At 39.8% G+C, this 24,743-nt stretch overlaps 1 protein-coding gene across 8 annotated transcripts in view; it reads right to left on the minus strand.

Annotated features, from left to right (window-relative positions):
* Positions 1 to 14,525: 14,525 nt before the first annotated feature.
* The window catches only part of mgat4c (mgat4 family member C), a 97,318-nt gene continuing 87,100 nt past the window's right edge, over positions 14,526 to 24,743 (minus strand). For 7 of the 8 annotated variants that reach the window (XM_077517199.1, XM_077517200.1, XM_077517204.1 and 4 more), the window contains 3 exons: positions 19,625 to 19,764; positions 19,403 to 19,550; positions 14,526 to 19,156 (listed from right to left, as the gene is read on the minus strand). In XM_077517199.1, the coding sequence (XP_077373325.1) occupies positions 18,000 to 19,156; positions 19,403 to 19,550; positions 19,625 to 19,753 (1,434 nt within the window). In that variant the 5' untranslated portion in view covers positions 19,754 to 19,764 and the 3' untranslated portion in view covers positions 14,526 to 17,999. Of the gene's footprint in view, positions 19,157 to 19,402; positions 19,551 to 19,624; positions 19,765 to 22,763; positions 22,783 to 24,743 lie in introns of those variants that run through there. The other variant, XM_077517206.1, reaches the window with a different exon arrangement.

Here is a 24,743-nt window from a genome sequence, read left to right on the forward strand (position 1 = left end):
CTCATTTACTTTTACTGGTGCGCAAGTACGGTGGCCCTCAAGGCTAAAAAAAAAAATAAAAAATAAAAAAAAATAAAAAAATAAAAATGAAGCTGTGAGGCCGGTTGAATGATCAACAAAGGTTTGTCCCATGAAAGCACGTTTTTTCCTTTGTCATTTTCTGTTTATGACTCTCAAATGGTTGTTTCAGCTGTCTCATGGGGTTCCACAAGGTTCAATGATAGGTCCCCTGCTTTTTCTCTTAGCATATGTTGGGAAAACATGTTACTGTATTTCCTTTCATTGCTATGCTGTTGACAGTCACATTTATGTGCTACTAAAGATGAATGTACGATAGCTTCCTTCTTTAAACCTTTTATGTCTTGAAATCAGAATTATGAATCCAAAAGATGTGCTTCTAAAGTCACATAAAACAAGAAAGGATAACTGTGTTTTGTTTAGTTTTTTCCTTATTTTGGTGTCTTTTTCATTGTTTTCTGTTTACAGTCTTTGATTTTATTTTTAAACATAACATGCACCAAACTGTGAAAAGTAACCTTCTAAGGGCATATAATGTCAAAAACATGTACTGTAATATATAATATAAAAATTCAACAAAAATTCTCAGGGACAATATACAAATGTATATATATAATTTTACGCAAGTCCCTCATTGATTTTGACTTTTTATTCAGCCTTTTCCTCCTTCAACTATATTCTAGTATGATTGCAAATTCTTTCTTGAAATATCTAAATTTTTCCTCAAAATGCTTTTACGCTCTAAAAATAATTTTCTCTGAGAAAATGAATTATTCAAAAAATAAAATGTACTTAATACAAAAGATGACTGTTTAAAATTTATAATTTAGCAGTTATTAGTCAATTTTTATTAAGTTACATTTCTTGTATTTTTTCATGTAATTATTACTCACTGAATATGGCATTTTTCTTGATACATATTTGTTTCACAGTTATATGACAGGTTCAAATGTTACAAATTCAAATCAACTCATGTTACGTCCAATATAGTTTTGCAAATGGTTGGATAACATGTTAATAACACATTTATTACAGTGTAATAACACATGCATAAAAATATTATGGTAGTAATATGGCGGGGTATCTAAAATAGTATTTTATAATTATGATTATTATTTTTATCATAATCACCATCATTGATGGTCTATCAAAAGAAGTGTCAGATTGCCAAAGCAGCCAGCAGATGGCAGTGTTATGTAAGAAATTCACTCCTGCCTTTTTCAAAGTATCTTTGGACTAAATGGCTTCAGACATTGTGAAGCAGCATGTGGTTCATTGCCCAAGGTTATTCGTGCATATACGGCAGTCAATGAATTGTATTCCAAGCAGCTTCCCATTTAGTATTTTGCGTGCGAGTTTGTGTACCGCTTGCCGTGTACGACTGCTTGTCCTTCTTGGCAGGGAACGAACTAGAAAGACAAGGACTGTTTTGTGGATACTTTTATTGGAGAGCTGCAGGCGCCACAAGTTCTTGACTTTCATTTGAAAGACATTGCGGAGACGTCTTTGAAAAAGCACAACGGAACATCACTGTTTTGTCTTTTTTTTCCCCCCCCAAACCCAGAAAGTTAACTTTTCAAAGACTGAGCGTGCGCGCGTGCGCATGTGTGTCTACCGTCAAATGAAAAGCCAGAAGACAAAATCTCATATTGTAGACGTTGAACAAACCTTAGAAAAAGGTATTGAAGTCTCTCAGGTTGTCTGTTTTCAACCTTCTGGAAGGAATGTGTACATGTTACGTCTCAAATGGTAATGTATGGTCCTTTCTTACTTTGTTAAAAGAGAGAGAAAGAGAAAAAAAAAATCAGCATTTTGGAGGGAAACATTGTGTCAAAACATATTGTGTTTCACAATTATTATTTTTTTAAGTTCATGATGTTAAAGAGAACAAATTATATAAAATTGTGATTAAAAAAAATAAAGATAATGATCAAATATTTGAAAAAAATTTTTTTAGAAGAAAAAGCCATATTTTTTAAGAAAATGGTTTTAATAAGATTGGCAAAAAAATAAAAAATAAATTAAAATAAAATAAAATAAAATAAAAATTTCTTCCAAAATATAAAACTTGCATTTTTGTACAATTCTGAGTATTTTTCCCATTTTTTTTAATCTTCAAGAAAAAAAAAGTTATTTTCATAGAATATTTCAACTTTTTTTTTAAACTGTAATCACACAAATATATTACAAAATAAAAAAAAATAAAGAAAAACATTATTCCCTGAATTTCTATTAAAAAAATAAATAAATAAAAATTCTGTGTTGATTTTGTCTCCTCAAAACAAATCCATCAAAGTTCATCAATCCCGCAACACCATGTTTTTTTTTTTCAAGTGGTCTTTTTCAAAATGAATTTTTAACAATATAATCACGTCATGCCCTTACATGTGGGAAAGGAGAGCCACAGTCATTGACACACTTTTCTGGTGTTATGTTTATTTAACACCGTGAGAACAGCAGAACGCATGAAGTCAGCAAACTCATGCAAGAGCTGCTGTTGGCCACAGCTCACTCCCAAACGCTCACACACAGTTTCACCAACACCACATGGCAACCTACCAGGCCCCACCTCTTAAAGGCACATGCACGAACAAACTACAATACAGCAAAATATTTTGTAAACATTTTATGCTTGCTATTTTATTGTTGTGTGTTAAAAAATGTTACAATGTGTCTCAAAAATGTTTTTTAATAAGTTTTAGTTTAAAACCAGCGGCTGGCATAAAACAACGTAACAACAAAGTATACAATCTCTCTATATTGCGGCTGATGTATCCCATGTGATGAAGCAGAATTCACCGTCCTCACAAATGCAACTAATGTTTGTTCCTTCCCAAGTTTTCTTGGCGTGTCGGCATCCCCTTGAGACGTTTTAACGCCAACATCCAGCGCAGCTCGAAATGCCAGATGAATGGGAAAAGCATCCCCCGCCAGATGTTGCAGCAAACTTTTTTCATGGAGTCCAATAATTTGCCGGCGGGCTCGATTAGTCGTGTTGGACGCCTTTTCAGGGTCGCGCGGATCCTTCTGGTGATGGGCATCTGTTGTGCCGAAAAGATAACACGTCGTGTGAGGATGGATTGCTTGGCACAGGCAAATGAGGTTTTGTCACTATGGGCTGCAGCAGCGTTTTTTTTTTTTTTTTGTTTTTTTTTTTTTTTTTTACTACACAAGTTCATATTAAATACAATCTTTCTCATAACAAACACAATAGAAAGTATTGTCTTTTTCTAAATATAAACATTTTCACAGAAAATAGTTTTACCCCTGAAAATAAATTGTCATAAAATATTTTTTGCCTAACCATTCCTTTTTTTTCATCAAAAAATGTATATATGATTTTTTTAAAGCAAAAAATAAAAAAAAGTCACATTTTAAAATATTTTATTATTTTATTTTTTTATATATTTTTTTAAATTCTCCAATTTAAAAAAAGTTTTAAAAAAATAAATCAAAAATGCATATATGATTTTTTTAAAAGCAGAAAATTAAAAAAGAAGTCATATTTTAAAATATTTTATGATTATTATATTTGTATTTTATTTTAAATCTCGACGACACTGCCTCAGTCGGACACTCCAGTTGTTGCTATGGCGACGTCACATCTTCCCACGGGGCAGTGACAAGCTAAATAAATAAATAAATAAATAAATAAATAAATAAATAAATAAGATAACCTAACCCTAACCCTCTGACTTAGGAGTGATTCAGTCAGTCTCTGCAACACGTGTAGTTGCGCTAGCTAGCAAGCTGCATCTTGTTGTTAGCTAGCTAGCGAGCTGCAGCTTGTTGCTAGCTAGCTAGCTGGTGCGGCAAAACTGCGATGCGAAATTGCCTATTTTGAGTTCCATTTTTCTTGTGATTCATATACATGCCAACACCCCTTCCCCCCCCCCCCCACACACACACACACATCCTTGTACATATATCTTTGTGAGGACATCCATTGACATAATGCATTTCCTAGAGCCTTACCCTAACCGCAACCATCAAAAATGATTGCCTAAACCTAACCCTTACCCTAACCCCAACCATAACCCAATTCAAACCTAAACTCTAAAACCAAGTCTTGACCTTCAAAAAGAGGTCTTGCAAAGTGAGGACCGGCCAAAATGTCCTCACTTCACAAAAATGTCCTCATTCTGTTGGATAAAGACGTATTTTGGTCCTCACTATGTATTATGTACAAGAACACACACACACACACACCCACCCACACCCACACACACCTATATATATATATATATATATATATATATATATATATATATATATATATTAGGGGTGTTTAAAAAAAAATCGATTCGGCGATATATCGCGATACTACATCGCGCGATTCTCGAATCGATTCAATAATCGGCAGAATCGATTTTTTTTTTGTTGATTTTTTTTTTTTTTTTTTTTTTTTTTTTTTTTTTTTTTTTTTAGGATTCACACCTTGAGCATGGAAGAATGTTATATGAACGGCACATTAAGCCTTAATATTTTTATTTTAATGCTGTTCAAATGTGAAACAGATTGCAAACTGTTTGTGTACAGTGGCTCACGGTTATAAGCCTCAAGTTTTAGATAAATATATTCATACAAATCTTACAGTGTACATGTACAAATTTACTGATAGTATTTTCTAAATTTGAATGGAAAAAATCGCAACAATCGACTTATAAATTCGTATCGGGATTAATCGGTATCGAATCGTGACCATTCGTATCGGGATTAATCGGTATCGAATCGAATCGTGACCTGTGAATCGTGATACGAATCGAATCGTCAGGTACTAGGCAATTCACACCCCTAATATATATATATATATATATATATATATATATATATATATATATATATATATATATATATATATATATATTGTGTGGATGTTTTGCTTTATTCAACTCTTTATTCAACTATTTATTAACTAACCTGAGCAACCACAATAAACAGACTTTTGACAGTGTTTAGCTACTGTATTTTAAATGTGCTATATAAATGAATATTTACTACTAAAACTACTACTACTAAACCCTAACCCTAACCTCCTCCCTCCCCTCCGACGGAGTTCTGAGTGTGTGTGTGGTTCTGCTGGGAGGTAGCGCCTTCAGCTGGTGTGATATTAAAATGTGCATCTTTGTGACAGCGACATGGCCCGACTCACACGCCCCCCCACCAACAAAACACATATTTGCACAACGCCGAGGCCTCTGCTGGTACACCAGGCGCGTCCCGTTCCCACAGCCAGATGGCTCGCTGCGTTCCAAACACGAGCATGTCAGTAATTGTGGCGACGAGTGGAAGATTGCATCTTTGCCTGCCTGCGCTAATTAAAATGAGTCACTCGCCGTAGTCCGCCCCCCTTCCCCCTCTGGACAATTGCAGGCTTTTGTCATACAAGATGCTCTCCTAATCTTTCAACTGGAGATATATATATATATATATATATATATTTTAAAGATTTAACTCAAGAGTTAAAGTTTTAAAGCTTTAACTTTGACAGCTTTGACAGCACGAGGCCGGGTGGACTCTTATGACAGAAGTTTTTTTTTTTTTTTTTTTTTCTTTCTTTCCCCCCTTTGAAAAATATCGTGATTTTTAAGTTAATAAAAAGTTCATATTTGGTTGCAATTATTATGATTATTATTATTTTTATTATTATTATTATTATTTAAATGTTAAATAGTCATATTTTTTTCTAAAAAAAAGCCACAGAAGCATTGTTCCCTCTGTTTATTTTCTTAATTAATTAATTAATTAATTAAGTTCAACCATAAAAATCGTAACAATAATGCTACTTATGCACAGGAATGCCTTGTTTAGTGCTGTGCACAATTTCAGTAGTTAATTAATTAATTAATTAAGACAATAAATTCATAAAAAAAAAAAAATTCAGAGAAGAAGTATATTAAAATCTAGTTGCGGTTTTTTGGGGTTTTTTTTTGGGGGGGGGGGCATGTCCGCCCAACTTTTCTTGTATTTTCTGAAGAAGAAGAAAAAAGTACCCCAAACTAAAAATGTTACTTTTTTTTCTCAAAATTTTACGTTGTTAAGTAATAATAATAATAATAATAATAATAATAATAATAATAATAATAATAATAATAATAATAATAATAATAATAATATGATTTTTTTACAATCAAATCAGTAATTGTGTCGAGAATTGTACGATGGTATGTTTGCCTGCTTGCGCTAATTAAAGCGAGTCAGTCACTCGCTGGCACTGTCATTGCTTTTCATGCGCCTTCTGGCCGCAGACTGGCAGCCGTTTGTGGAACGAGCAACACGCGGGTGTCCGGCCGGGATGCTTGTGAGCAAAACGCTGCTGGGAGCCCAGAACGCACGCAGCGCGCGCTGACATTAATCTTTAATTAGAGCCTTTACAGTGTCAGGCTACATGGCCGCCAGTGTGGATATACGCGCAGGCGCACACGCACACATGAACACGCACTCATTTGATGTGATAAAAGTCAAAGCCGTGTGCATCTGTCAAGGCTTTTCCTTGCGATCCACAGAGCATGCTGTACTAAAGATGTGGAAGTGATTTGTTTTTCTTTCATATAATCCAGATTCATGTCCACAGATGCTGTCAACTCCTTCTGGTGTGCACGCATTGGCCACCAGGGGGCAGTCCAATACCTACGTAGGGGAGACCGGGACGAGTTGTAGCACAAATTGTCACGTTGCAATTTTCTTCTCCGCCAGGGGGCACAACGAAAAAGTGGAATACTGTACATGGAATGCTAGTTTTCGTCGTATAAATGGTCAGGTACTGTCTGAGAAGAGAATTCCGCATTGTGAGCCGTGATGAATTCCAGTTATCTGTTTTGCACAACCCAAAATAAATATTTTCGACATCATATATCTTGAAACAGACGTAGACAAATTTTTGCAGCAAATCATGAGGACTCGTTAGAGGAGAGATTCGGGCATCTTGTCATGCCTCAGTCACTGCTCAGTTTTAAGATAACTTTAAGCTATTGTAACTATTAGCCAACAGGGTAGTTTGGGGCAACTTGTCTCAGTCATTTTGGGGTTTGTTGTCACATATGCAAAGAATGGGCCAATGAGAATTGCACCTCTGGCAACTCTGTTTATGTATGCTTGACTTATTTTTCAGATTATGAGTCTGAAGAGTGAGGAAATTAGTTTGTCAAGATTTGTTGTTGTTGTTGTAACTACAGTATGCCCACGTGTCAGGACTGGTTTAAGTTTCATGATGAACCCTCCTCCATTAACCAAAATGCTTTATTTTTCTTTATTCAATTTAATCTCAAATTTCCAGTTTAAAGGAAGCAAAACGGGCATTTTAGGCTGAGCGCTATGACCCATATGCCAGCAGTTCTTAAGGACTTTAATCTATTTTATAATATTTTGTTAAAATTTGCTCAATAACTATGGTATTATTTTAAGATCAATGATAAACAATTTCTCTAGCTGTAAAAACAAACAAACAAACAAACAAACAAACAAACAAAACAGGAGAAAAAGAATAATTTTGCCCTTGTTTTATTAGTTGCAAAAGCCATCGTGACATCTTACCCCACATAGTGTGACAACTTACCCATTGGCGGGGCAACATGTCACATGCTCACTCCCTCTATTTGATTGCTTATAACTGCACTGACACAAAGTATGAAAATGACATGAATACAAAAAATATACCCAAGACATTGGTATTTCATCTGGTATACATTTTGTTTCTATATGATGCATTGATTACAAAAAACATAAGTATAAAAAGTGATATAACAAGCCCCGGTCTCCCCTATATGTTAAACACGAAGGCCTTTGCAGAATACATGTCTGTGTCATCTGCCTGTCTGTGTTGCAGTTTTGATGCTAGTTTGGTTTGCCCGTTTATGATTTATTACACATTGCTATGTGTTAACATTCAGCTAGCGAACGTGCGTATTGTTTCCTTTTCACCCCAGTTTATCGTAATGCGGGTCATCATTTGGCTCTTTTTTTTTTTGACTGAAAAAAAATTGAGACGAGCACTGTAGACTGACCAATAGTGAACAATTCTTAAAAAAAAAAAAGAGTCTTTCACCATTAACATAACCCCTAACCTCAAACTTAAATTCCCAAACCGTAACCGTAATGTAACATTTTGTGTGAAACTAGGCCTTGAAAGTCGCCGTCATGCTTTTTGTTGCATCAGTTTAACTCTCTCAAGAATATATATTTTTTCCTTTGGCTGGACTATATCCATTTCTTTGAACACTTGTGTGCTCAAATGTAGCTGAATGTCCTTGAGATTTGTCTTTTGTCCCGACCATTCGCAAGCGTGTCCCTCTCCCGTCCTTCAAAGTCAAGCGGAACCGAACAAGGATGCGTTCGTTCGGTCAGCTACTCTATGTGGCTGGAAAAAACAACAACAACAACAAAAAAAACCCCATAATAATAATAATAATAACGGGAAGAAGGAGAGCAGCAGCCCCACAGGAGATTGCGGGACAATCAATTGTCGTGGTTGCCATGGTTGTGCCGGAACACGGGAAGCCAAAGCCCGCCAGGCTTCCTTCCTTCCCCCCCCCCCCCCCCCCCCGCTGAGGCGTTTAAGTCAAAACTGACTGAGAAAAATCCGCCAATAGCAACCCTCCCAACAAAATGTCGGCTTATGCTGTTGTTGCACACATGTTGCATGTGCACTGACAAGCACTACTGGACATCAAGCCAATGTATGAATGTAGTTTAGCAAAACAAACAAACAAATAGACCTGTTTATTTGAGGGAGGCGTTTATTTTTACTAGGTCAACTCCCAAAGCATTTTCATAAAAACCCTCCTGTATCTAGCTGAAATGTAGGGAGGAAAAACTTGGAGCGAGTGTTTATTTCAGGGACGCAATTATTTAATTAAGCTTCCTCCCAAAGTATTTCACAACAATAAAGATTGTAATTCTAATTCAAATTAAACACAACAATAAAAACCATCGATTGTCTCTACAGCCATTCAAATTTTGTTGACGAAAGAGAAGTCTTAATTATTTTTTTTCTCCCTTTTTAAATCCCCTCCCAAAACATTATCATGAAAAAAAAAATGTGTTTGCTCCATATCATTTGAAATTTTGCTAAATGGACTTGGAGAAAGTGTTTGTTGAAGTGAGGCATCAATTCGTATCAACCCACCTCTCAAATGGTTTTCATTAAAAAAAAAAAAAAAAAGTTGTTTTGTAGTTCTATTCATTTAAAATTTGGAAAAAAAATACATATGAGACATTTATTTGTAGGAGGAGTTTATTTTGTAACTTTTTTTTTTTTGCCAAATTACCAACTGACAGAGTGCACGACCTGTTTGGCTTTCCCCAAACGAGAGCATTTTGGGGGGAAGATTAAGTCAACTCAATGCCAGCCTCAAATAAATGCTTGCTCCAAGTCCGTTTGGCCCAATATAAAATGCATAAAGGGCTAATAAGTTGTTGTTTTTTTCCCCCCTAAAGAAAATTAATTTGGAGGGGGTTAATAAAATTAGATTCCTCCCTCAAATAAACAATTTTGAGCAAATTTAAAAGATAGAAATCAAGCCAATATATATGTTCGTTTTAAAATGAGGGCAACCATTGAGATGGGGCAAGATAAAGTCCTCCCTCAAATAAACACCCCTATTTAGCACCAACGCGTTTGTGGTTTCCATAAATGAAGACACTTCAGTATTATTTAAAAATGAAAGGTTGTATTTTTAGCCAAAACATGAAAACGTCATGTGACAGCTTCCATCCAATCAGTTTTGTTGGTTATTTTGGAGTTTTTTTTTTTTGTGTGTTCCTTTCCCTCATGGAATTGTCACAGCAACCATCTGTTGTGTCGGCTTGGCAGACTGCGAAAGGAAACGTGTTCCAAATGTGGGATGAAAGATGAGAACGGCGAGCGAGGAGCATTCAAAGTTAGTCAAAGTGGAGGCGTTCCATGTGGCACCTGGTGGAGTGCAAGCAGGAGACCTCCGCCAAGGCCGCACAACCCGACAGCAAAGCAGCACCACCTTGTACTAAATGCAAAAATTCGACTTTGGTGACAAACTCTTTGGACCTCATAGTTACAAAATATTTAAAGAAATGGAAAGTATCTCGGTCTTGGAATTGAGATATGACAAATACGGCTCGTCAAAAAAATTGAAACGTAACTTTGTTATGACAGAAATGGGGTCAAAGAAATTCATCACTGAAAACTAATTACTTGTGAGCGGCTTTCTATCTATCTATCTATCTATCTATCTATCTATCTATCTATCTATCTATCTATCTATCTATCTACCCATCCATCCATCTAGCCGTTTATCCATCTAGCGAGCTAGCTAGCGAGCTAACTATGTACTAATTCAGTGGTTCTTAATCTATTTGGTTTTGACAGTTACAATTAAAAAGTGGGGGGCATAAAAATCGTACTGATATCACTGGTATAGCAGGTCAGAAAACTATAGAGGGTAAAAATAAATCAACTGGCGACAAAGGACCGTCAGCCCACCAGCCTTTTCATGTTGGATGGGCAGTCCAGCCCTGTTAGCCGTGACCATGCGTCATATGAAAGTGTGTAGTTGTGAAAAATAAAACATTGTCAAGCTTCAACAAAATAGCTGCGCTAATAATACTAAGCTAGCATTAGCAATGTAAACAAGCCAGCGTTAGCCACTGCTGCTAGATTGATTGCGTGACTTATTTGTTACACACTCTTTTTTTTTTTTCATTTTCAAGACTTTCAAGACAAGGGATGAGTGCTGATTTTTATTTTTCAGAGGCTGACATAGCTTTAAGAAAGCTCCTGAAGCGCAAGCTAGCAGGTCAGCATGAGGCTACGGGCAGGTGAAGGATTATGATGCGACTGACTTTATTCTCTAAAAAACAAAACAAAACACCTGGTTCTTTTATTATCCTTTTTCTTCGAAAACATAAGCCTTTTCCTTGAAAAAAAAACAAACATCTTTTTTATTTTTTTATTTTTATTTTTTAATTGCCATAATAATCCTTCCTTCTGGTACAATTATGACTCTCCAAAAAGGTCACAAGATGTCAACGCAATCTTCTTTGGTGAATAGCTAATTTGCATTGAATCAGACAGGTGCGCTTGCTGTTTCCTGCACCAGTGGAACACGATGTTCTTGCATTTTACTAAACAGGCGCTCGCCTCCGAATGGCTCGGCCCGTCGGCGAACGACGCTGTTAAGCGTTGTCAAATGCTTCGTCTCGCAAAAAAAAACGTGCAATGACGTTACACTCCCCCTCGTCTCCCCCATTTGGGTTTCAATGTCACCAGTGACTGTGTTTCGCCTAGGGGAGGCGTGTGAGGGGGTTTGGGGGGGTTCTTCCTCGCGTCCAGCTGGTGACGACGACAATTACCAAAGTCTCACGGCGATCGTCTCCGAGGAGCCTCGTCTGCTTTCAAGTGCGTCTCCAAGCAGGTTGTGTGTCTGGAGGCCGGCAGCTGTCACAACAAACGCTGCGCGCGCAAAACATGAGCAGCAAATGGAAAATGTTCGGATGCAACGCCGAGTCTCCGGAGACCAGGAACAGATCATGTAACGTGACGGGAATGCAGAGGATTCCCACGGATGCTTTGGTAGTGTGCTTCTTCTCAGAACTACAAACAAACCAATGCATCTTTTCTATACGATCCTATAAAGTGTGGCTCCCTCTAGTGGTCCACCAAAGAATCACTGAATGAAATGTTTAAACTCAGAATAAATGCTACAGTGGTAGCTGTGTGTGTCCGGGAATATTTTTGCTCAGCTAACGCCGTCCTAGCAGTGGAATTATTTGGCTGGCTAATGGCTCAATGTTGGCCTCTCACTCTTTTTTTGTAGGGAATTGACAAACTTGGCCGGACATGAGATACGTACTAGCTTAGCGCTAGCTAGGACGAGGCTAGTACAACACAGCGAGGATGGATTTAAAAGGGGATGAAAGAGAGAGAGAAAAAAAACTTTATGGGTTTTGTTGTGTTATTTGTTGTTGGAGGTTAAAGTAAGTAATTTTAAACTTAAAAGAAAAACCTTTCTGAGGGGTGATATGCTGCCTACAACAAGCCGAATAATACATTTATCAGTATCTTTCAAGACACACAAGGACGGTTTACACGGCAAAAAAACAACAAAAAACTAAAGACAGTTAAAAAGCAACCCTAATTATTATCAAAAGATTGAAATTTAGATTTTTTTTCCCTGTAAGAAAAATTATAATTTAATTCCAGTAAGATGACAGGAAAATGTTTTGGTTTTTTTTCCCCAGACTTTATTCTCAAAAAACTACTTCAGCCTTGTAATATTTTCTTTCTCAGAAAATACTACTTAATTCCCAAACTAATCCTTCCTTCTGGTGGGATTACAACTTTCGAAAAATGCTGGACTGGAAGAACCCAAACGATTAAATCAGATTAAATTAAATCAAATCAGATTTCCTCCAAATAATGAAGAACCATTTTCCAACTTTTTGATGTATATATCAGCCCTGCAAGTGACGCGGGACTAACCGGCAACCCGGCTTTTGCTTTTGACATTTTGCTTGCTGTTAGCGCCTCACTGCAATTCAAATGTCATCTTTTTACTTTCATTTTTTTGGGGGTTGTTTTTAAGGCCCATTTGTAACACCTTTTGACAGGATTGCAAGACCAGAAGCTTCAAGTGACATTTACTAGTGTGAAATGAAACACAGGGAAAAAAAACAAAACCAAAAAAGTTTAATACTGTAAGAAAGTATTCACAGCTCCGCATTTCCCACCTATATTTTGTTGGCCTCATCCCAAAATTGACGAAATTGTTTTTTTTTCCCATCAAAATTCAAAAAGCCTTAAAAGTGAAGCCCTGCGAATACTTTCTGAATCCATTGTACTGTAGATTTTTCGTTATAATAATATGCAAAAAAAAATGTAAACGATTTATAAACGTTGCCATGAAGCGCTTACGTGTGTTCAATTTTTGAGTTTAAAAGAACATTGTGAATACTGACTGAATGCACTTAATTTTGTTTTTTAATTTAAATTTTACATTTTTTTTTACAAATGTTATGTTCATACTAACACCTGTCAATTGTAGAATTTTGACGCCAAAATGAATTTACCTTATTTTCACGACTGTAAGGTGCAGCGCATTATAAGGCGCACCTTCAATGAATGACATATTTTAAAACTTTTTCCATATATAAGGCGCTACAGTAGTACTGTGGTTATATTATGCATCCATTAGATGGTGCTGCGCTAAAGGGAATGTCAACAAAACAGTCAGATAGGTCAGTCAAACTTTATTAATAGATTACAAACTGGCTTACTGACAACTACATTCACTCCCAAAATGTTTTATTATTTTCTCTGAGGTAAAGTATTAGTATTAGCTCGCGATCCAAGATGGCGGGATCTTCTGTGCATGCGCGTCACCGATCGTGCAGGGTCACAGATAGCGTCTTAACAGCGAGACCTGTTGCGGCTCAATATTGATCCATATATAAGGTGCACTGGATTATAAGGCGTATGGTCAGCTTTTGAAAAAAATTGAAGGCTTTTAGGTGCGCCTTATAGTGCGGAAAATACGGTAATACATTTTAGAACAAGATTGGAGCACTGTGAATATTTCCAACTGCACTGCATGTACTGTATATGATGTGATATTGCACTTCTTACATTTTAATAAAACAAAAAAACGGCAATGTTTTATTAAGGAGTGTTGAATTTTTAGGGAGGAAAAATAAATTATTCAATTTTGGAATCAATCTGGAACAAGAAAATATGTAAACTGGAAAGCGCTGAACATTTTCTGGGTGTCACAAACGAGGTGTGGTGGTGGACCCAAATGCAGGGAAGCAGGGCGAGGAAGCAAAGAATGAGGTCAAAAAGAAGTTTAAGAAACAAAAACGAGGAGGCAAAAATGAGCCACAAACTAAGAAACAATGAGTTAAATGACAATGAATCGACACAGACAGAGGGGAGACAAGAGACTAAACACACACACACTAATTGACACAACGAGCCTCAGCTGGGCAAGACACAAGTGGCAGAGGATTCTGATAGGTTGACGCACGAGGAAGTCAGGCAAACGCAGGTGGGCAGGACAAGGAAAGCAGAACATAATACGCTAGTGATTAAAAAAAAAAAACTGTTTTCAAATTGCCATTAGTCTGTGTTGTATGTAGAATTTCGACAGAAAAAAAACACATTTATTAAATTTTAGAAGAATGGAGCACTGTGAATACTTTGTGTGCACCATCTACACAGGTACGATATACAGTATAGTTGTCAAGGTATGACAGTATATCTGATGTGCGAGTCCCTCATGCAAATCAAAACAAAGAGCCTGTGTGTGCGCGCCCCCCCCCCCAACCCCAGCGTTCATTATGGATGCTCTCGAGCAGGAGGAAAAACGCATATCATGAATATTGAAATGAATAATGTATGTTCTTCGCTGGCGGCTAAACGTTCGTCTCAGGATGCTTCAACCAGCTGCAAATGTCACAAATGCGTTTTTTTGGGGGGGGGACTGCGTAAAGTTCTACTTTGATGTCAAAAAGTGTGCAGTCAAAGAACACAAACATGACACTGGGCATTCAGGGGTTTAATCCGTCTCCTTTTTTGCAACACAACATCATCGTACAAGGTGTGGATAGCATAGCAGTACAAAAATATAGGCGGCATCTTACAGTACAGCAGCAACCAGAAGGACAGAAGACAAAAAAATAAATAAAAAAAATGATATGTTGTCGATTTCTACGGGCTGGGAAAAGATTTCACAATCACTTCATGCACGTGTTACATGCGTCACATGACCAACATCGTGAATCCAGACTAAGCTAACGTCAGACTCGGGTCATTTTGGCTCTTTCCAGATTTTGGGACATGGGAGGTCTGCCATTTTGTTTTGAAGTGGCCATTTTGGAGTCTTTTTGTCATTTCCAGAGGTCCTTCAAAAACAAAGGAAATCAAAGCCGCCATAGATTTAGTTGTGAACCCGAGATATCAAATAAAATACAGCGTTCAACGCCAATTAGCAACGTGAAATTTGGTTGGCATGTCGACTCATACTCACAAAACTGTCACCGAAAGTCATCCATTTTTCTGGCCATTTTAGTGTGATTTCTCGGCGACCTAAACGTACTCATGAGATTCTCTGTGATTGATTAAAAAAAAAAAAAAAAAAAAATGAAGTATGTAGGAGACTAGCCAGTCTCACTTAGCAACATGGAATTTGGTGTGGATGTCTACAATGAGTAGACCCATTAAAAAAACAGTCTCGAGACATGGAATGTCTGCCATTTTGTTTTGAAGTGGCTATTTTGGAGTCTTTTTGTCATTTTCAGAGGTCCTTCAAAAACAAACAAGCCGCCATTGATTTAGTTGTGAACCCGAGAAGTAAAATACAATTCAGCGTTCGACGCCAGTTAGCAACATGAAATTTGGTTGGCGTGTCGACTCATACCCACAAAACTGTCACCGAAAGTCATCCATTTTGTTTTGAAATGGCCATTTTAGGGTCATTTCCAGAGGTCCTAAAATGTCAAAGAGATTTTGTTAGACTGAAGTGATTTATTTGTTACCAAATTTTCAATAGGATGAATATGATACTCAAGAGGATTTTTAGCTTCATCATTATGCGTGAGGTTTGATGTCTCGCCAGCATGAAATTTCATAGGCAAGCCTATCATGAGTTGACACAAAAAAAAGAAAACTCTCAAGAAGTCATACTTGAAAAGACACGGGAAGTCTGTTGTTTTGTTCTGAATTGGCTTTTTAAGAGTCTTTTTGTGTCATAAAAGAGAATTTACCGCAGGAAAATTGAGCTGCTGAGTTTGAAAAAAAAAAAAAAAAAAAAGAAGAAGAGGAATAGAAGGAAAAAAGAAAAACGCAACACTGCTGGCTCATTCTTCACTGAGCAATCTCATCTCCAGTGGAAAAAACAAACAATGTTCTCCTGTCAGCCACTTTGACACAACACGGAGCAGACGCGGTGACACAAGAGGAGGGACAAACGCTTTCAAAGTGAATATCCAAAGTGCCAGACACCTCAAGATGGCGCTCCTCCTGGTGGCTTCGCGATGAGGGAGCCCATTAAGGGCCAAACGGGGACAAGGCCTGCCGGGAATCCCACAGCGACACTTTGCCGCCTTGTTATCCGTCTTGAAAGGCTGCGAAAGACACAATTACCTAAAGTAATTGGACAACGTTCTCAAGGACGGCCTGTTGTACGACACTTTCTAATAAAGACCGACCCTTTTATTGTAAGATGTATACAGAGATACTTAGGTTCAATCTAATAGCTTGGAATAAAATTCAATACCTTGTAAAATCCAATTTAATTGCTTTTTTTGGGGGGCCTCAACATGTCCAGAAACCCAACAATGTTTGCATGAGGTGAAAATTGGTAAATAGACATTTTATGGCCAAATTCAATGAAAACGAGGACTAGTTAGAAAAAATAAATTAATTAATTAACCCCCGACGCAAGTTGAAATTGGGTGGACATTTCTATCCTATCAAGTTGCATGAAAAAGTCTCATGGACTCGTGCTTGAAATTGAGCTGAAAATCAGCCATTTTGGTTTTTGCATTTTGTGGTAAATGCCTTGGAAAAAAGGAGTTTGGAAAGTAAAAAAAATAAAATAAAATAAAAAATACCAACCAGTTTCAAACCAAACAAGACACAAATTTGGATGGACGTGATGTGACGTGGTGGACATGTGACATGGACAAGACAAAAAAACAAGACGCATGAAAAAGACTTAAAGACCTGTAATTGAAACTGAGCAGTAAGTTGGCCATTTTGGTTTGAAGCAGCCATTTTGGGATGAATTACATTAAAGGGAAGTCAACCTTAAATATTTCTTGACAATAATATGTTATATGTGATCTCACTAAACATTTATGGAATATGAGTTAAGAAGCCAAATCCATTCGTTTTCATCAATATCAGAAGGCAGCCATTTTGCCACTTTCTGTCGAGTGAAGATGACATGGTGGATTTTGCTGGTCTCAGGTAACAACCAATCACAGCTCAGCTTCAGAAAACAGGTGACCTGTGATTGGTCGCTGCCTGAGCCCTGAGCAACAGTGATGTCATCTTCACTCGACAGCAAGTGGCAAAATGAACGCCTTCTGATATTGATGAAAACGGCTGGATTTGGCTTCTTAACTCATATTCCAAAACGCAATATTAGCCAGAATTAGACTAGTGGGCCTGCATAGACCATATTGTCAAGAATTAAAAAAAAAAAAAAAAAAAACGGATCTGAAAGACGGCCTAAAAATCTATAAAAACTGACATCAATTTTGCCGATCTTCAATAAACTGGGCTTGTAACTTTGATCAGTTTTGATTAGGGACTTGGCTGAGATGAGACAATTTCCTCGACAGGTGGACGAGGCTAAATGGCCAAGCCTTTTTTTTTTTTTTTTGCCTATGCCATTATTGTGGGTGGAACACTGATTGTCAAACCAAAGCAATTCATGACGCTGGATGCTCCCCCCCCCCTACTTTAATACTTTTTGTTACAAAAACAACAACCTCACATTTAATAGTTCATTTCAGTACATTTTAATCTTCACTAATTCTTCATGTTTTCGCTCATGCCCATTGGTTTGGCTTGCTATCAATTTATGTGAACAGACTTTGACTTGAGTCAGATGTCCACCTGTTTTTTGATCAGATGTGGCACAGTATAAAGAAGTAGAGCGCCAATGTTAGCTTCTGCAGAATTTTGTTTTGTAAGTCAAACAAACCTCTGCACCGTTTCATAACACGTACCGATCGATGGCGACCGTTTAAAGTGTTATCAATGCTGATCTTGTAAACCACACTACAATCGCTTTCCACTCTAACGTTACGGTCACGCTAACAAACACAAGGACCAGGAAGATGATCCGAGACTTGCAGGTATAAAAACAAACAAACAAACAAACAAAAAAACAGTAGCAATCCAAATCAATAAATACGTACAAAACGCTTACGTTGGAGTGGAAATATGTATATTTATAATAGAAATTGTTGACTACGATGTACTAAGAGTCCGCACGCCCCCCTCATTGGCTGGGTGGGGGTGTCGTCCATAAACTTATACTTCTGATTATGAGCCACTCCTTCTGACCGGCTGTCACTACAATACGCACGCACTCCACATCAAAGCTGATCTTGCGGTCCACGTCCCGGACTTCGATGTTGCCTTTCTTAAACTCCCCCAAGGTGATGTACGAGGAACACTGCTTTCCCTTCTTGGTGCCCACCAATTTCTCGCCGACTTCCAACGCTCCGCGGTGGAGGATGTCGTTCTGTCTGTCGTCGGATCCTGTGGCGATCTTGATCCTGCTGATCTTGGCCGACTTGTTGAAGACCACCACGAAGAAGTCCCCGGTGGACGGGGGCTTTCCCCAGAAGTACTCGTCCACGGCGCTGTAGGCCTTGGCGGCGTCGTAGCTCTCGAAGACGTCGATGTTGGTGTAGAGGCGCGCCGGCGGGTTGTCGGGAATGTCCACCGCGTCCTCCTCAAAGTCGTCATCCTTCAGCTTGTTCTCGGCTCCCTTGTAGGATGAGTAGTAGCCCATGTGCTGGAAGAGCGACGGCTTGAAGCGAATCACGTCCTTTTGGGCCAGCAGGCCTCGGAAGTGGATGAGCAGCCAGTCGCACGGCATCTCCTGGTAGAACATGAGCAGGAAGTGCGCCAGGCGCGGCAGATCCCGCGCGTGGTACAACTTGCCGATGTAGCCCAGCTTGGAGAACTCCAGCATCACCCAGTAGGACCCGTCCCGGGAGGCGATCACCTTCTTCAGCGCCGTCAGAAAGTTGCGAGAGCAGCGCACGTCGTCCTCCAGCATCATGTAGAAGTCGGACAGGTTGGTGCAGAAGTTGAGCAGGAAGGCGTAGTCCACGTTCTGCTTGGAGCGGAAGCGAACCCGGTCCTCGGGGTCGTTGTAGTTCCTCTTCAGGCCGTCCAGGGACGGGTAGTACTCCTCGGGAGCCTGGATCACCAGCAGGCGGCCGGCGATGATGTGGTGCGAGAACTTGCGGCTGATTTCCTGCAGCAGGTTCTCGCACCACAGAGAGTCGAAGTCGGCCAGGTGGACCACCACCACGATCTCCTTCAGTTCTTCGTAGCTGGACTGGTCAAAGATGGACTTGATGGTCTCCAGGAGGTAGTTCCCTCGCTTCCTTTTCACCGACGACAGCCCGATGGTCAGATACTCTGATGATGACAAGGGACAAATTATGCTAATCAGGTTTTGACGGTTTCACAGTGGAGGTTTTTAACAAGATGAACAGTTAGGTAAATCTGGTCCTGCTCAGTGCCAATCGTGTTTTGTGATGACTTCTGAAGAGCTAGACTGGGCAGTAAGGTCGTTATGAAAACAATCGGCTAGGTCATGATAATTAGCCCAGACCTGCTTTCAATCCTGAATCCAAAGTCTTTTAAACAAAACATTGGACATACTCTTGCGGTTGAGCGGCGTCCCGGCCAGATAGCGGTACGTGACGTTGATGGATCCCGAGAAGTTACTGAGGTCTCGGAAGGTGTGCACGTATCGCTCTGCGCTCGGAGGGTGGGCCGACGTCTCCCTGAGCTGCCTCTTATCTTCTTCCTGGAAGACAAGGTGGAGCATTCGAGACTAGTAAACACCCAGACTCGCACACAAACACAGAAAGTCTTACTAACCAGCACATATCCGTCTTCAATGTAAAGGTTGAGGAAGAGGAGGAATGTGACGAGGAAGCCGAGGAAGGGGATGGCCGAGCGCTTCCTCAGACACCTCATCTTGTCCAAGCATTTCCACAGTAACCTCATGGTCAGCTCACCTGCAGAGCACACAGTTACGAGATTCCGAATCAATTGATCCTGATTCCGATTCGGCAACGGCAGGTCTCAGGTGGGGCTGAATCGAAATCAGATTCTGATCAGAATCATCTGATTGCGATTCTGATATGGCACGGCAGGTCTTGTGCGTGGTACAATCAGAATCATCGAATTTGGAATCATCCGATTCTGATACGGCACGACAGGTCCCATGTGTGGCGGATTCAGAATCAGATTGTTTTTCCTTCATTTCAGTTGGTTAAAAAGTCAATGATTTGGTTGTTTAGATTGTTTATTAGTCGGTCATGTTCCATGTTAGTTCGTAGTTAATTTTATTTTATTTCATTCCTTTTGGTTGGTTAGTTCATTGGTTGCTTAGTTTGTTTCCAGTCTTGTTGGTTGGTAAATTAGTTTCCAATTTTTGTTAGTTGGCTAATTCATTTACTTTTGGTTGGTTGCTGAGTAAGGTCATTAGTTACTTGGCGAGCTAGTTAACTTTGAAATTTCGCAGAATTTTGCAACAATACAAAGATAGAAAGCTCCGTCTGTCATTACACATTCCCGGAATAGATAGATGAACAAATTGATAATCATTTTCAGACCAAGTCAGCAAAAAAGAACAATGTCCCATTTCCCATTATTGAACAGCTTCCATAATGATCACAATTAGAACTTCCCCTCAGTGCTCATCAGTGGGCGTGTCCTTGGTGTGTGCCACGACGATGATGGAAACAACACAACACAACACGAGGCTCATGTGGATTATGCGGCTTATGTGGATAACTGCTGTAGCTTGGCGGCTCGATGCCCAGGTGTTGCCATGGTAACCGTCTTCTTTCCTCCTACCCAGAAACTCAGCTGACTGACAAGACCGCACGTCCCTCTTATATTCCTGGAACGGGGGAATAGCTATAAATTCCCAGGATGCATTAACCGGGTGTGTGCTAGCGTGTGCGTGTGTTTGTGTTCATTCGAGTCGCAGCAATCCAGCCTGCCAAATGGACTAAAGTGTCTTTTAATGGTCGCAACCCACTGGCAGGCACACTGGCTGGGATGTCAGCGTCGCCATTTTCTCAGGACGCTGCACACTTCCAGCAGCAGGCAGTTAAGTGTGTGCGTGCGTGCATAACCTTGTGTCAAGTGGAGCACATAAGCCACACAGTTGCCTCTCAGCTGGCCCATTCACTGCCATTCACACGCTATAGTCTGTCCATTGAATAGGAGGCGAGAGCTCGCCTTGCAGTGCACGGTTGGTACGTAAGTTGCTCGGTTGATTCAGTTGGTCGGTCACTTCGTTGATTCCTTGCTTTGCTCACTTGTTAGTCAAGACTAAGCACTCAATGTGCTTCACATATACTCAACACTTTTGTTTTTGCTCCCATTTTTTTTATGAGATGAACTCAAAAGATCTAAAACAGGGGTCTCCAAGTTCGGTCCTCGAGAGCCCCTATCTCGCCGGTTTTCCATGTCGCCGTTCTTCAGCACAGCTGAATCTAATGATCAGCTAATCAGCAAGCTTTGCAGAAGCCTGATAACGATCCCGATCATGAATCAGGTGTGTTTGTGGAGAGAAACATGGAAAACAGGCTGGATAGGGGCTCTCGAGGACCGAACTTGGAGACCCCTGATCTAAATCTTCTTCCACATATACACAATATCGCCATTTCTCTCAAATATTGTTCACAAACCAGTCTAAATCTGTGATTGGGACTTCTCCTATGCCGAGACAATCCATCCCACCTCACAGGTCTGCCATATCAAGATGCTGATTAGACACCATGATTAGGGCACAGGTGTGCCTTAGACTGCCCACAATAAAAGGCCACGGAAAGTTGCAGTTTTGTTGTGTTGGGGGATGTGAGGGAGGTCTGGGGACTGAGAAAACCAGTCAGTACTGACTCATCGTTTTGTTGAGACGACGCAAAGTGGAAAAATGTGCTGTGGTCTGACGAGTCCACATTTCAGACTGTTTTTGGAAATTGTAGACATTGCGGCCTCTAAAGCTAAAGAGGAAATGGACAGTCCAGAATTCCAGATTGTTATCAGCGTAATAGTACAAAAGCCAACATCTGTGATGGCATGGGGGTGTGTTAGCGCCCACGACTTGGGTAACTTGCACGTCCCTCCTCATTTCAGCGAAGAGAGTTCGAGTACTAGACTGGCCTGTCTGCCAGCAGTCCATTATGAACCACAAACTACAAATTACGGGGACCGCGGACTGCTAAAGCAAGAATCCAATTGATTTTGAACGGTAACCTCGAAGACTCTGCAATTGGCTGGCAACCAGTTCTGGGTGTACCCCGCCTACTGCCCGTAGCCGACTGGGATAGGCTCCAGCGCACCGCGACTCTTGTGAGGAGTAAGCGGTTAAGGAAAAGGATGGATGGATGGAACCTAGAAGACTGGTCAAACGTCAAACTGCTTATTGCAAGCTTCCTTCCTAGGTGCATTATATACGACCTCAATCTTGTTCAGCGTATTGCACTGGAAAGCTATATAACAGCATCAGTGCATTTATGTCAGCTTCCTAGCAGCTGTTGACACATTTTCCTTTGCTGCTGAACAGAGATGGCCTTGTGTCACCCGTCTTGTTTTCGACTTTCTATTACCTCACTAAAACAAATAGAGAATATCCTTGCAAGCTGCCTTTGAATGTGTTGTCAATGATACCCGAGCTACAGTCTCACACACACACACACACACAGAGCATGAAAAGCGATCTGTGACGAAGGCGAAGGACAATCAACAGCCTGCAGCTCGCCACCAAAACAACAACAACAACAACAAAATGTTCTGTCGTTGGCTGCTTCTCGATGGGAGACACCTTGATTAGTTGCATGGAACACGACTGCAACTACACAGTCTATTATTTACTGTAAATTTGACCCTATTTAGAGTGGGACCAAATATAGTTTAAGTATTTACACTTGGAAGAGAATGAAATAAAGAATTGACAAAAATAAATAAAAGTCACCCAATGGTTGGGGAACAAACTCACAACCTTCAATGCGGCGGGAGACAGCCGATCTACTTCCTGAGCCACTCAGCTCAGGCTGTGTTTTAGGATATTGCTCGTATCAGTTGGAATCTTTGTAACTCCAAGAGAAAAACAATGTTTTTGGTCTCCTCTTGAATATAAGCAAACAGTAGGAGGAGCATAGCTCAGATGGTAGTGTGGAACTCTCCCAAGGTGAAGGTCGTCAGTTCGTTCGTTCGTTCGTTCGTTCGTTCGTTCGTTCGTTCGTTCGTTCGTTCGTTCGTTCGTCAATCCTTGAATGACTTCCCCCCCCCCCTTCTTTATTTTACTCTCTTCCAAGTGTAAACATTACTCTAAAACTATTTGGTCCCACTCTAAAGAGAGTCAAATTTACTCCACAGAATTTACATTGTACAATGCTTCGATTATTGAGATTATTGGCATAATTTGGAAATTGGTTGGTTACTAAATTATTGGAGAGGTCGTTGGTTCGTTAGTGGTTGGTTAGTTAGCCAGTTTGTTGGGTTCTTTAGTTGGTTGGTTATTCAATTATTCAGTTCATGAGTTAGTTGGTTACTTCAAGGGTTCGTTAGTTGGTTTTAGATAGCTTTGTTGGTTGGTTTCTTAGTTTTTGGTTTGGTTTGTTTGTTTTTGTGTTTGTTAGTGAAACTACTTCATTATTTTTGGTTAACTTTACAATGAGTCATGAAAGACAAGGCTCTGACTGAAACGTCCTCATTAAGCACTTGAAAAGACAGACGTCGACATTTTACAAGTGAAAAGTTGTCCAGCGGGAGCACTTTGAACTGGAGCCACACGACGGAGTCACTTTGGAAATCAAAAAGTCTCTCCGACACTTTTCCGATTACATCATGTTTACGTTTCGATTCGGGCAATTTTGAAAAGCTTTGTTGGCGCGCCGGGAGGAAACGGGCCAGGCGTTAATACAAACGGGCGGCAGCGGCAATTCTTCCGCATTTCATCTTATCTGTTTTCCATTATTTCCCCCGAGGCCCTCTGCACCTCACAGATACCCGCTTCCGGCGCCAATAATCAATTAAGCGGGCAGATTTGCTGGGCTTCAGCAGTCGCTTTGTGTCAGCACGTCAGCTTTCCATGGATTTCTCCTCCTTGATGAGAGACGCCAGCGCTTTTTATTGATAAGAGAAACGCGACGCAGGCAGGGGAGGAATAATCAGTGCCTTTCATTACCGAACGGCTGTTTGGTTAATCATTGAAATTGGTCAAAGAATTGAGCTTCTTACAGGCCGACGCAAAGAAGAAGGAAGTGCGCGCACACTTGGCGGACATCAAGCAATGCTAATTAGCAGCCAGTGCAGGCCTAATCTAATCATGGTCTGCTATAATTCAATGGTAGGTCAAGTATTTTACAGTCGGGTCTAGCATAGTCTGGGTTTAGTCTAGGTCAAGTCTATATCTAATGTTGTTGAAGTGTAGGTCTACTATTGTCCTATTCTAGTTTCAGTCTGAGTCTAGGATAGATCTAGTCCTGGTCTCATTGAAGCCTTGCATATGTACAAGCTGACTAGTCTAGGTCTAATATTGACTAGTCTAGATCCAGTCTGGGTCTACTCTGGCTCAAATCTGCTGGCAGTATTGTCTAGGTCCAGACTAGGTCTGTTCAGGCCTGGTTCACAGCTAATTCAAGGGTTGTATAGCCTAGGTCAAGTCTGGGTCAAGCATAGTTCTAATCTGTCTGGTCTAGCACAAGACTAGGTTTCGTATTGTTCAAGCAGAGGTCTGGTAATGTCAGTTTAGGTCAAGACTGGATCTAATATGGTTCAGGTCTGGGTCTATCTAGTTGAAGTCGAAGGCTATTATTGATATGTTTGTCGAGTCTTGGTCTACAATGGTTATAGTCTGGGTCTAGTCTAAGCTAAAGTGTGGTTGGTCTTCTCTAGTCCCAGTCTGCAACTACGGTAGTATTACCCCGTTTACGAATGACAAATTTTATAATTCAAAGTCCAAACTGGGAGTCTGCTA

This window comes from Festucalex cinctus, chromosome 3 (genome assembly GCF_051991245.1).
Source record: "Festucalex cinctus isolate MCC-2025b chromosome 3, RoL_Fcin_1.0, whole genome shotgun sequence".
Lineage (NCBI taxonomy): Eukaryota > Metazoa > Chordata > Actinopteri > Syngnathiformes > Syngnathidae > Festucalex > Festucalex cinctus.